General features: G+C 48.1%; 1 protein-coding gene across 4 annotated transcripts in view; it reads right to left on the bottom strand.

The window, feature by feature from the left end:
* Nucleotides 1–14328, bottom strand: part of TMEM150C (transmembrane protein 150C) — a 25285-nt gene extending 10957 nt beyond the window's left edge. The window contains exons 1-5 of one of the 4 annotated variants that reach the window (XM_065689495.1): nt 14105–14328; nt 2627–2711; nt 1510–1563; nt 1357–1389; nt 1188–1255 (exon numbers count right to left, since the gene is read on the bottom strand). In XM_065689495.1, coding sequence (XP_065545567.1) covers nt 1188–1255; nt 1357–1389; nt 1510–1563; nt 2627–2706 — 235 coding nt within the window. In that variant the 5' untranslated portion in view covers nt 2707–2711; nt 14105–14328. The remainder of the gene's footprint in view (nt 1–1187; nt 1256–1356; nt 1390–1509; nt 1564–2626; nt 2712–14104) is intronic. The other 3 variants (XM_065689505.1, XM_065689478.1, XM_065689487.1) reach the window with 3 other exon arrangements.

The following is a 14328-nucleotide window of genomic DNA, read 5'->3' as shown; positions in this document are numbered from 1 at the left end:
AGAAGCAGCTGCAAAGGCAGGCATGTACTTACTGCTGTCAAGCAGCCACATTAACGTAAGAAGCAGCATGCTATGCACATGTTGTTTTAAATGGTTTGGGGGTCAGAAGTTTAAATCATATCATGGTAATCACATTGCACTGGGTGTCAGTCACACAAATAAGACGTGTGCAAGACCTGGCCTTAGCACAAACTGAAGCCAGAATTACTTCTACTAATTGAGACCCTGGCTCAATATGTACATCAGGATCTAAGCTTGAAACAAAGCCATACACAGAAACAAGGTGTAAGGATGCCAAAAGTCCACTCTTGAAGCAAGAAAATTCATGTAAAAGTTCATGATTAAACATTTTACCAGGTTTTACGTCTGAAGCCTCATTTTCATTATGTCAGATTAAGACTGGTAAAGTATCTTACTAGTGCACGTACAAGGTCTGGATTAATTTCAAAGCTCAACTCAACTGAATTTCCCAGGTTTCTGAAAAGAAACACTGTGCCTTTCACGGGCAGCAAGGGTGGAATCCGTACTTTGACACAATAGCTCAGAGCAAACTGTAAATCACCCCATACAGGAAAAGATAAAAGCAAGTACTACTAAAGAAGAGCAAATCATTAAATGAGTTATTTGCCATTTAAGTTTGGGATAATTTGCTCAAAATATGTACAGGTGAAGGTAGCAAACAGTTTTAAGAACCAAAACCACAACTTTTTTCAAGTACTAGTCAGATATTTCTTGTCCTTATGGTGTTTCCCTCTCACTTCCACTGCTGGAAAATGTCAGTGAACTTTCACAGATTTAGTAATAGAATTTAGGAAGGGGTGAGTATTCAGTATGGATGCTGTTTTGCATAATCAGTTACCTCATTTGTTGATATTCCCACACAATTGTCTCACATTTACAGCATACAACAAAGCCCCACCATACAATGAAAAACACAGATTCAAGACCAAGACGAGACAATTAAAAACATGAGAATAAATCATAAACCAATAAAGTACAAATGCATCCAGCTTCATTCTGCCTTTCTACAAAAGAAGACAAAAATAATACCATCTTAATCAGTGGTAATCGCAGTTTAAATTATTTCACACCATCAAGAACAACATGTATGGGGTATCACTTATGTTTCAGTGACTTCTTAAAACAAATGATGAAAGAGAAAGAGACATCTCCATGGTGGTTCCTACCTAGAAATGCCGCCATGTTCATGACTTGGCTAAACACGCAGCTTGCAGGAGGTGCATCACCTGCAATACTTGGGAAATACAAAGTGTGTCATGGTAACTCTAGGATGGCAAAGACATAAATAACAACCATTAGTCAGAACAGTAATTGGAAGAAAAATCATCCACTTACCTTATATAAGGTGGTCTTTTGGAACCGGGTGTCCTAAGAAAGATAAATGCATAGGAACAAAGAGTCAAGATTTTCTTTGCCATCTAGCTTTCACTGGTTTATTACCCTAAAGAAACAAGTGATTGAATGTAAAAGTCCACAACCAGTTCTTACCTATCTGGTACACTTAGTGGGATAATTTTGTTATCCTCCACTGCTATAAAGTACCTGTGAAAAAAAAGGGAAAAAAAAAAAACATAACAAAAGATGAAAACAGTGGCTTCATCCTGGCTTCAATTCCAAATATCCCTCAAACAATATATTAAGTGTCTCGAAGTCCACTGGCAGGACCAGGTGGAGGCAGCCTGTGTTCCTCTCTGTTCAAGCAGGCAGTTTTGCTCACTTCCCAGCCTAACTATGCACCTTTCTTTGTCTTGCATGTTTTGCATGGTCAGGTAGACAAACAGGGTCATTGAACTGAGCTGCCTTAAAAATAACCAACCAGGTGAATGTTTTCATTTTTAATCTGAAGAATTTGATCCATCTGGTTTACCTTGGTGCCTCAGGAAAAAGCTGGTTTAATACAGATGGGATGGGACGAGAAGAACAACAAGCAACAGAGGTCAGATAAATGGCTTAAGTTGCCCCTGATGCTGAAAAATAACATCCACAAGACAGCCAAAGCCATATCCTACAATATAGCTGCTTCTCAAGCTGAGCACAGCTGCTGATTGCACATTTATCACTCCCAAATTCATGCTGCAGTGGTCTGCCTTCATGCTTGGAGAGACTCCACCTCAGGGAAATGCATGTCTCATGGGCATTTCTGTACAAAGTGTAAGTGAGAAAGTGAGGTGTCAGCATTAAGACACCAGCAGGTTGCCACTGCAGTGCTGGATGTTGCAGATTTTGAGTCTGCACCCCAAAGCAGGGCCTAAGTGCTTCTCCATGAGCTTTGCTTGGTCATTTAAAGACAGCATGATGAAAGGGGATTTTTGCATTTTTGTCTGTCTCTTTTCAAGCAGCTCCCACCAGTAACATGGGCCAGGAAGAAGGCAAGGTCAGAATCTTGGCCTGGGGAGCACAGAAACTCAGCAACAAAAATATGATCCTCCAGGCCATGAACTGGTACAGACTAGTCCCTGCCCCTGCCATGTGCCTTCCCAACCCACAGTAACTCAAGGACAGAGCATCCCCAAAAAACTGTCCATATGCAGCCCACACCACAGCAGTACTTCCAACTGCCCCAGCCTCACTTGCTCTCTCAAATTACCAGCAGAAGATAACTTACACTATCCATAATCCAGCTGATGTAAACACAGTAAACACAAGAGGTAAAAACATCCACACGCTGTATTTCTTGCCATCCATACCTGCTAGAAACAAAGAACAAAGTAAAAACAAGAGGGCAGAGTTACCCACCCATCTCACACACACACCACTTTGAAAGCAGGAAGAGCATCCATGCATCCACAGGTGCTGAAGCATTCCAAGACCAAGCTTCTAACAGCCTGGCAGCAGGCGCTGTAAATATTCCATATTGTCATTACTGCCATAAGGGGTTAAGCTGCTGCACACTGGCAGAATCATCCACGTTGTGCATAAAAACCAAGGCACAGAGAGCCTAGAGTTGTGAAGGGGGAGACTTTTCAGACACACCTACAGAATTTGAGTGGCTTTCTAAGTATTTTTCTCCAGCATTTTGCACAAGGTGACACTGCAAGATCTGCAGCACTAATTCCCTGCTACTTTCCATAGGCATAAGGCAAAGCAGCCTCCTTCCCAGGATCATTACCGATTCCATACACGCTGTCTCAGCAAAGCTTGCAGCATGAAGAGAGAAGGATGCACGTGCCGTTTCCTCATGTCCAGAAAGCACGTGATCTGCTCCCATCCCGGTTGCAGCAGTCAGCTAAAAATAGCTTTTGGCCGCATCCAGAGCAGAGCCAAGCTCAAGTGCCAGCACCCAAAGCACTATCAGGACAAGGCATTGAAACAGGATCAGCTCTTGACATGTAGGCACTGTGAAATCCTGCATGGGGCTAGAGATGCTGCATACACCACCTCCTGAGGAAGCATTTGTCCTCCAGGCAAAATCGTACTCAGTGAGCACCTGAGATGCGGCGGCTGTTCCTGTGACATGTGCAATTCAGAAATGCTGCTGTGTTGCTGTGCTGTGCCTCCCTGACAGTTCTTTGACAACAGATGAAATATTTCCTCATGCTCTGTCCTCCTCTGTAAGTGTTCTTCCAGGCACTGGCATAGCCAAGAAACATAGAGAGCAAACAACATGAGGCTCAAGGCTCCAGCACCTGCTTTAGTTTCATCACAGCAGCAGCACCTGCATCCCTGCATTCTGCAGCCTCCTCTCTCCTACAGCCTGCTGTAGGGCAGGCATTCCCTGGGGTCACTGTGGTCCCACACAGGACAGTGAGGCACCCTGGGGTGCTAAGGCAGCTCAGGCATGATGGCCTTTCACTACAGCCTGCTTGTATTTGCAGCTCAGTTGTCTCATCCAGGTCCTTAAAGCAGTAACTCTTCCATTTGCTCCAGAGAAGATAAGAAGTTGTCCTCCTCTCAGCTCTCCTGGCCTTCCTGTATCTGCAGCACAGGAACCATGGTCTCTCTGGGCTGTTACCCTGCTCTCTCCCCTCTGCGATTACCCACAGAAAAGAGTGAGCATCCTCACTGTGCCACAGCCAACTCCCCAGCTCACCACTCCCACAAGACAGCCATGGGCTGCAAAGGCAACGCTGGCCTAACACTGCTTGGGTCCCACAGAGGCAGAGACCAGGTGAGACTCCCCAGACCCTTCAAAAGATATGGCAACATCAGGCTTGCCCCTACAGGTCTTCCCTGTACATCACCTGGCAGGCACACAGAAGAACACCCTTGCAGTACCCTGAGCCACACCACACTTGCACAAAACCATGAGGCCACGGTTTGGTACCATCCATACAGATAGCCACAAGCGAGGCTGAACTGCAAATATTAAAAGACAAAAAAGCAATCAGGTGAGGTCTCCTCCCTGACTTGGGAGCACAGAGAACTGCAGACAGGGAGCATGAAATGCTTTAAGTATTAAGTACATCAATTTAAAAGGCAGTCAGCTCTGACACGAATCCAGATTGTTAGCACAGTGTAACAGATCAGAGAAAATTATCACTGAGGGTGGACTCATCTCATCTCTGTTTTCTCCTGCACAGGAGACACAAAGCATTTCATAGGTCTGTTCCCCACACAGCCCCTGTTGTAGCAGTTGCAATTATTCTGCAAAGTGCTGCCCCTGCATTTATGCAGCCCATTAACATGCAGCAGCATCCCTTAGCCGGTGTTACTGTTGTTCTGGTACTGGGAGACCTGTACCAGAAATGCCCTGGAGCAGGTGCTGTGTCCCTGGCAGCACAGTCCCCAGATGCCAGTACACAAGGCAGCTGTAGCCATAGCCAAGTTCCTCATTCCTGTCCTGGCTGAAAGGAAGTGGACAGGTCACCTCCGGTAACAGCCCGTGTTTCCTCTGCAACGTAATTGCTGCTAACCAGTGCTCAACACACCTTTCTCTGTGGTGGATGGACTAAGCCAAGGTAACACAATTCTTTCAGGTCAGGGGATGGCAGATCTTATGATTTATCCTTCCCCTTTGGAAAGGTACAAAGGATTCATTTACACAATAAAAGCAAATACTAGCCGTTATGCTTGTCTTCATTAACCAGATGCCACAGCTCCTCCATGTTCCAGCATGCCTCCCAGACAAGAAACAGCAGCCTCTGCAAGCTATTTCATCATTGTCTGTCATGAAGAGAGAAAGGTAGCACAGGACTTTTATGGGGCTTTTCCCGCAGGCAGAGCAGCAAGTCAGCACACAGAGAGGGAGATTCCAGACCAGGATGAGGTAGAGAAATGTAAAAATGCTGTCCAGATAACCATTACTCTCTGCTGGAGAGCAGGGGCAGACTCACTCCCTTGGAAAACAGCCCTGGGTTTAATATTCACTGTGCCGTACAGAGTCCCCTTCTATTGACCACTAACAGAAAATGACATCCAAAATCACTGCATATTAAATGAATGACTATGGCAGAGCTCAGCACCCCGCTGGGAAGCCGGGTCTATAGTTCAGAGAAACGCATTCATCTCAGCTGGTTAAAAAGAAACACCTAGAGAACACATCCCCTGCACACCTCTCAGCACGGCTGGGCTCACACCAAAGAGGAAGGACAGCACTCCCAGGGAGTACAACAGTGACCTGTGTGGGGCCAGGTTTTCACCAGAGCTCAGTGCAGCCAGCGCTGGGATGTATTGGAAAACAGGCACTTCACATCAGGCCAGCCAGCCAGCTTTATGGGCTGCTGAGCCCTAGGTAAACCTGCCTCTCACAGCACAACAAGAACTGACTAGGAAAGTATGTTGCCACTACGCACTCTCCTCCCACAGGCTCCACGTAGAATGGGCGCAGGACAGCATGTGCAAGGACTCTCTGGCATACCCTTGGAGGAGAGCAGAGGAGCAATGGCTGGACCAGCAGTGTTGCTGGCCCCCGGCAGCCCACACAGGAAGAGCGAACTGCCTGCATCTAGTGGATGAAATACCAAGAGAAGGAGAGAAAGGTCCCTTTCCCCCATGTCCCCAAATAGCAACACCTTCCAATGGTGTCCATTGACATATCCCACACGTGCTTGAAGATGTTTCAACATACCCACGTGGGCAGAGGAAGGTTTAAACTCAGGACTCGGCTCCTGCACATTTCTCATTTACTCCCTCCTGTGTTACTGGAGTGCCAAGAACAAAGTTACATGTAACCTCACTTCCTTCCAAAGGAGCAACCCCTACCACATGCAAACCTGCCTACTTTTGCACTAGTGCTCAGTGGACATCATTCTCAGCAGTTTCCTTCAGATTAACCTGTTCTCTTCAGGGGTGATTCTGTTGTTCTCATCTTCAAGCTGGGAGGCCTCCGTGCATGCTAAGACCAGCACCTCTTAACAGCAGACAGGAACAAGAGCACGAGGAACCCAAATGACAGCTTCGCCTGCAGCACCAGAGCAGTTTAACCAAAATAAAATGCTGCGAGCTATAGGAAAAATAACCTAATTCTCTGTGGGAAACACAGAAACAATTTCTTTGACAGCTAATTGCTCCACAGGGATGACATAAAGCCAGCCTTCCTCTCCACAGCTCTGCTCTGCATTGCTGTCATGACCAGTGATGCCAATCTGAGCAGTCAACTCCGGCTGCCAACAACAGCTATTTTTGCTGGCCCATGTTTTCCCACATAAACCCACTGTGCCCAGAAGGCAGTTGGTAATTGCACAGACCCATTTGTCTTCCATTTTTAAGGCTTGCTCAGTAAGCCTTCAGTGGCAGAAAGTCTTTGTGGTGCAATGGATCCCCAAGGCTAATAAAAATACATTTTCAGATTCATAGCTGACCACAGCTAGAGACAGCCCACCTTCCCAAAATCTAGCACTGGCTTTCTGGTCCCTCTTAACTCATGGTCTCACCCCAGCATTGCAAAAAAACCCATCGAGGTTCACTCCTGCTGCCAGTTATCATGGGTCAGGGTGCAGAACTGTAAAGGGTTTCACATTAGCACTGCCACAGGGTGTGTCTCGAGAATTTCTTTTAATACGGGCTTATTCCCTTATCTCTAGTCCCATTTTTATCTCTACATCTGTTCAGACTGTGTCTACTGTTTGCTCTGCTTTTATTACCATTGCCCCACTACACCCCCTCAACCAATTAAGCTCCCATTCCTCTAATGTACGCACTTCAATTACAGCAGGCAGCTCACCAAACATGTACTGCCGCTTGCTCAAGGTTCATTTAATGATGGCATCTTAATTTCATCTGCCAAGCAAAGGTACAGGTTCTTCCTGAAGTTGCTTTCACCAAAGAACATAAATGTAGAGGGCATTAACGGCATCATACGTCTTTTTTAAGACTCCAACATGCATTTCAAGGGCCCATACACTAGCTGCATAATAAGCCAGAGCTATGCTCTTGCATTCCACAGTGTGAAGCCATTGTGTCATTTCAGAGAATAGGTACAGAGCCAGAAGCACTGGGAGAAGCAGGACGTTGTCCAAAACTAATGGCAAGTCATTAAGGATCACTGACAGCCAGCAACAATGAAAGGGGAACAAACGCAATTTGTCTTTCGGAGGAGCCCACTCTAGCTCTCTGTTGCATTTAAAAGCAAAAATAACCACAGTCACTTGATACCTAACCACTGTAACTGAGCAGATACAAACCAGCACATTACACAACCTGCCACCCACAAGTCACAAATGCCAACATAACAAAGCAGAGTATTTTCAGGTTTATCTCAATGTTCCCAGTCTAAGTGCACAATGAGAGAGACAAGGCATACCAAAGACTTGTAAGTAATAACAGGAAAACAAAACAATGGGGTAACAGGAAAAGAAGCGATCCTGTACCTCAGCAGGGTATGATGCTCTGCTTGTTCCAGGTACCCACTTACCATCTCAAGGGTGCACAGAAATGCCATTTTCATTCATTTACATAACAGAGGAATGGGAAAAGGTAAACACATCTCTGGGTTGTGCATGGAGGAAGCAGGAAATGCTTCAGTAATCCTGCAACAACTTTGAGAGGCAATGCTTCCACCCATAAAAACATCCGTACATATTTCTTGTCTCATTTCACACACCGTAAATACATTCAGCGTACTAAGGAAATGTTCGGGCCAACACAAACCTAATGGAGACGGGGGAAGTGTACCAAAAAAAAAAAAATATGGAGCCTTCTAGTCACCAAAAAATGGTGACAGATTAGGCTGCATTAGCATCTGCTTGCCCATACCATCACCTGATGAAGGTGGCAAAACACTGGCAGAGGTTGCCCCGAGAGGTGTTGGATGTGCCATCCCTGAAGACATCCAAGGCCAAGCTGGATGTGGTTCTGGACAACCTGATCTAGTTGCAAATGTCCCTGCTCATTGCAGAGAGTTTGGATTAGATGACCTTTGAAGGTACCCTCCAACCCAAACCATTCTATGATTCTACATATTCAGCCTGAGTGACTTGGCAAGAAGACCATGAGACCAACAGCATGGCCTACCCAGAGATACTCCAGCATCATCCCTCTGCACTCTACTGTCATTCAAAGAGTGCCTTTGGTATCCTGCTTCCTGCTCCTCCACATTGTACTTACAGGCCACTTAGGAAACAGCATTGAGCTGCTGTGTTACAGCCAAAGATGTCAACTGTAAAATCTTCTGGGCTGTCTGCCCTTTCACATTTGGCATTGTACAGACCAGGCACATCCTGCCCTAGGCTCCTGGATGTTATAAAAGAAACATTAATTTGCCATAAAAAGATGACTTTGTTATAAAATAATTTGCCACTTTAGGACCAAAGGGATGTTTTGCAAGCTTTGATAGTGATGCAGTCTACAACTACAACTACAGTGCAACTACACTGGCCCATGCTGACTTCCACGAGGTCCCACTCATACCACGAGCAGGGCTTGGGCAGTCATGGCCCTCAGCCTGCAATAGGCAAAGAAGGCAGAGGCAGGAGACAGGTAAGGCAGAATTACATACCCAGCCTAGACAGAAGGAGCTGGGTCAGCGGGCAGTGAAACCATCTGGGCACATACATACACAGCTTAAAGCAAGACTGACAGTGAGCTGAGGAGCATTTGCAGGTGCCGTGTGTCTGTTTGCCCTAAGGACTCCATTCTGTTGGGAGTGCCCACTGCAAGATTCAGCCCCCAACGACCTCAGGAGCTGCAAGAGACAGGTGGAACCAGTCCCTAGCAAATCCTCACAGTGCAAGCATGTTGCACAGCCCTTGTTCCCAGGCAGATGCCTTACACCCTCTCCAAGAGCAGAGGTACTCAAGACTGGGGCCACTCTAGCCAGAGCTCTCCTGAGATGCAAGGGAAGCCTGTAGCAGAGTCTCAATGCAGACTCAACCTCACAATTCCACACCATCACCACAAGGGTGCATTTTTAACTTGAATGATTAGCTAGCCCTTTAGTCTGGGATGCTTGTGAGAATGGCACTTTGCCCAAAGTCTCAGCTGAACCCCAAAGTGAAGAGCTGCTAGAAAATAATGAGGGTTATTTATTTCATTATAAACCAAACGACAGCAAAGCTCTCCCTGCCTCAGCTATGCTGTGAGGAAACAGTCTCCTGAAAACATCTCCTTGCCCTGCAAGTAGTACACAAATGCAGGCTGATGTTGTGGTAAAGCCAACAAAATCTGAGGCACCATGCAGACAGGCTGTCCAGTAATCATCCTCCACATGCACCACCCAATCTAATAACTGCTGCCTGAACCAGCAGCAAGCAGAATGGGTGTTTCCTCCTCCCATAAGGTACAGTGATGCCGACATCGTATTAACAGATTGATAGGGTCTGCGGAGGTGTTTTATTTCCAAAAAACATGAATGCCATCAAGCATTTCTAATGTGCATGAGCAAGCAAAACAAAGACGCACATTACAACGGAAGAAGGTAGGAAGCCTGCTGAAAGGTTTGTCCCATTATCAGGAAAACAATGTAAGCGTAGGGAGTGGTGAAGGACACACCACAGGGAAGTGAAACCTGGTGAAGAAAGAGACAGGTATGTCATGCTGACTTACAGACAGCTTTGAAGGTAAGGAAAGACAGACTAAGCTCAGAATAGCACACTGCACAGAGCAGTTATTCCTGGTTATATTGTCTCCTCCTCCTGTAGTTTTTTGACGAGAGTGCATGCCCTAGAATGCCAGAACAGCTCCAGGTCTCACTCCCTTTGCTACCTTGCCTTGTTTCTTCCCAACAAACACAAAACGCATACTCAAGCTACAGAGCTTCCCAGGCCACGTAAGCAGGGCTCTTCCCACCTGTTCATCTCATCTTTCACTTCTCCTGCCTCTTCTACCCCTCTTTTATCCACCACTTGGAAACACAAGCTCTTATCTTCACTGCACTTTTCAGCTCTACATTTTTTAAGAGATGTGCACTGTCCCCAAAGCAGCATTTCCTTCAGCTACACGAGTCAGCACCACTGGCATTTACACCAGCAGAAGTGTAAATACCAAGCAGTCTGTGCTTATCAGTCACAGGGAAAACCCAAGGCCTGTGAGCTTTAAGAAACCATGGCACAGCACATGGAGCTTTGTCAGGACAGTTTTCCCTCACCAGCCTCTTCAGTCACATGGCAAACTGAGGTCCCCCTTCCTTAGTATTAATCAGCAAAGCCCAGCATAGACGGTGTCAAGGGTATAAACTACCATGTCAGTCTTTTGGCTTTGCTTAGACCTGTGGAAGTCATTTGCCCCGAGGCAAGTACAAGGTAAGCAACCATACACAGGCGTTTCTGTGGTGTTCCTCACTGCCATGCCAGCATCCCTCATTTGCAAGAATTAGTTACCTTTATTTACTGGTACTCCAGGCTGCTGTAACCGTAAATTGCTGTTTGCAGGGTACCCAGGTGAGTTACAAGAGGAAGGTGCCACACAGCATTTCACTTCATGCAAACCTGTTGCAAACACAATTGACAGAGGGGACCAGAGAACAGCTTCCACCCATTAAACAGGGGTCAAGCCTGCAAGCTGGCTCTGACCAGAATCTCCATCAAATCCAGAGAGCTTAAAATTTCTGCTGTCTTTTGAAATGTTTTCAGACAGACTTCTCTGTGCTGCAAGAGACAGCATTAAACCACTTCTAAGAATATTCATCTGGGCCAAGACCACACTGGGGAGACTCTCCCTGACATCAAGTCCAACATTACCCAAGGACTGCTAAGTCCACCACTAAGCCCTGTCACTAAAGGCCTTGTCTACACACTTACAAACACTTCCAGGGACACTGACACCACCACTGCCCTGGGCAGCCTGTTCCAATGCCTGACCACCCTTTTGGTGAAGAAACTGTTCGTAAGATCCAGCCTAAATCTCCCCTGGAGCAGCTTGAGGCTGTTACCTCTTGTTCTGTTACTTGTTATGTGGGAGGAGAGACCGACTCCATCTCACTACATCCTCCTTTCCAGGTAGTCGTAGTTAGCAATCAGGTCCCCTCTTGAGCCTTCTCCAGACTAAAGCCCCCAGTTCCCTCAGCCATTCCTCATCAGGCTTGTGCTCCAGATCCCTCACCAGCTTCATAATCCTTCTCTGGATCCACTCCAGCACCTCAATGTCTCTCTTGCAGTGAGAGGCCCAGAACTGAACACAGGATTTGAGGTGCAGCATCACCAGTGCTGAGTACAGTGATGATCACTACACTGCTCCACTCCTACTGACCACACTGCTTCTGATACAGGCCAGGATGCTGTTGGCCTTCTTGGCTGCCTGGGCATAAGCTAGCTCATGTTCAGCTCTGTCTATCAGCACCCCCAGGTCCCTTTCCTTTGGGCAGCCTACCAGCCACTCTTCCCCAAGCCTGCAGAGTTCCATGGGTTTGTTGCGGCCCAAGTGCAGGACCTGGTAACAGCCCTGTGGTAACAAAAATGTCCTCTTGCCCAGGCAGCCACCGCTACCAATCCCAGCAGTTTGGCACGGGGAGCAGGAAATAAGACTGGGAGGGCAGAACTTCTTTCCCCAAGTACCTGGATCTGCCCCACTCTGGAAATCAAAAGAGGAATCCAGGTGCTCCCTCCACCATTGCAGCAGACTGGCAGCAGGCAGTCCCTTCCCAGTGCTCCTCATGGGAGACGCAGTCAGACCTCTCCCTAGTGGCACCAGGGAGCACTTCTGCCTCCTGTCCCACCAGACCTGCCAAACATACCCTGCTCCACACAGGAGCACAGCTCAGCAACTGCTGGCTGCTGGGGAGGAGGCCCCTGCTTGACTGTGGAGCAGGCAAGCTGGAGCACAGGCTTCCCTCCGGTCCTGCACAGAGAAGCAGCCCTCCCTGAGGGAGGCAGGGCTGCATGCCTGCCAAAGGCAAACACTTCTCGACTAAGCAAACAGCACTCTCACAGCGGATGCTGCTCTAGTAGGCATTTCTCCCTTGCAGGCATGACCATCCAGAGGCAACCTCAACATTAAAAATCTGCATTAAACCCCATGCAAGCTGCTTTAACAGCTCCTTTAATGGCTTTTCAAGCTTCATCAGTCTTCTATACCTCTCCTCCCTCCTCCCCTCCACTGCACCCTTCTCCCTCCAATTGTTGCCAATGTGCTTTGCTTCCCTTTCACCCTTCTCATCCTGCCTTCATCCCTGCACTTCAGGTGCAACCTCTGCCACCTGTGGGAATGCAAGGCCAGGGACCCAGGCACCTAGAGACCTTTATAGGTCTTCTTGAGACAGCAAAAAATACCATTATTCCCATTTTAGAAAACAGGGGTAGTGAGTTGCTTGCCATCACACAGGCAATCGGTGGCACAGAGGAGCATCCACTGAATCCTGGTCCAAGCCCTCTACTGCAAGAGCAACCTCCTTACCAGGCACCCACCCCACCCACCCCCACCCTCACAGTTTATACTTCTCATACTCTTGCCTAGGCCCATCTCTCCTATTTTCCACAGACCCTCCTCTGCTTCTTTGCTCTCACTTATCCTCACAATCTCAGCTGCCCAGAAACAGCTGGGGGAGGAGAGGAAACCATGCTCAAGAGATTTCTTCCAAGAAAAAGCAATTGGAAATGCTGGTGTTCATATAGTCACACATCCCTGCTCTGCATCTGAAAAGGCAAAAACTGCAGCACAGAGAATCTTATACAGGGAAATGAAACAACAGCACTGACTTCCACCACCTGGGCTCAGAAAATGCCAGCAGCTGGGCACAAGGAAAATAATTTGACTTTGAACAGTGAAAACAGGAGCCAGATGTTTGTCAAGCAAATATGATTACCTGTTCTTTACCCTGTTATGCAAAGGCAGAAAGTCAGCAGGAATAAGTCCCCTTCTTGTAGGCAGTTTTATCCATTTGAGCAAGACACAACAGGCAGTGTGCTAGGATATACCTTTCGCACCCTTCCCCCCTTCCATATTGAGTTGCTATTCATAATTAACCATGCAAGTGTACTGTTGGTTAGCGTAAGGACTGCGTGAATATTGATTAAACAGTCCTTAAGGTCACTTTCCTGAAAAGCTTTGTTAAAACAAATAATACATAAATAAGAAGCAGAAGGGAAGGTTAGCTCAGTATTTCTTCAACCTTTACAACCCGAGGGCTCTGAATCAAAGGTCTTGTGCAAGCGCGCCAGAGAAAAAGCTGACTGAGATCACAACTGACCCCATCAGCACCCCGGGACATTAGCACCCAGCATCGGCTTTTCCCTTTCGATCACTCATGGGCAGGATGATCCCATACTCCCTTCCCTAACAGACAGCACTAGCCATGAACAGCCTTGCTTGAAACCTCTTCCCTCCTGCATCCCAGGCATCCTGACAGGATTTGGAGAAGGCAGGACCTGCCCACTCCAGTCTAAACCCAGGAAATTTTCTGTACAGACCCATGTGAAGAGGCCCTGGCAGACGGCCCCACCGAGCTCTATCACCATCACCTCCCTCAACCCCGAAAAGATGCCACAGGGGCGCTCCAGGGGAAGAGGGACGCCGACACCGTAACCTAGGAGCTCTCTCCCACAGCAGGCTCCTTCAGGCCCGCGGTTAAGCGGCTCTAGCCGTGTTCACCACCCTGCGCCCACACCAGCGAGCTCCCGGGCGGACAGCCAGTACCGGGACTCCAGCTACCGACGGGCGCTGCGGCACCTGCCGCCGGCCCCTCAGGGAGGTGAGCGCTCGCCACCCGCAGCCCGCCTAGCTCCTTCTCACCCAGACACACCACGGCCACCGGCGAGGAGAGAGACAAGCTTACGCCAGGCAGGCACAGGACAGGCCGAGCTCCCGATGGCCGCTCCCCGCCACTGCCGGACGGCTCCTACCTGCGGGCGGCTCCGCTGGTTCTGGTGGCAGCTCCAGCCCCGGCGGCAGCGAAAGGGGGGCGGGTGGGGAGGGGGGCTCGGTAAAGGCCGCCCCGCCCCGGATGGGCGGGGCCTGCAGCCAGAGCCGCGGTTCCTCGGGGAGCCATGGGGCGGGGTG

Source organism: Lathamus discolor, chromosome 1, assembly GCF_037157495.1.
Source record: "Lathamus discolor isolate bLatDis1 chromosome 1, bLatDis1.hap1, whole genome shotgun sequence".
NCBI classification, from domain to species: domain Eukaryota; kingdom Metazoa; phylum Chordata; class Aves; order Psittaciformes; family Psittacidae; genus Lathamus; species Lathamus discolor.
The sequence above is the reverse complement of the archived record's forward strand: the minus strand, read 5'-3'. Positions and strand labels throughout refer to the sequence as shown.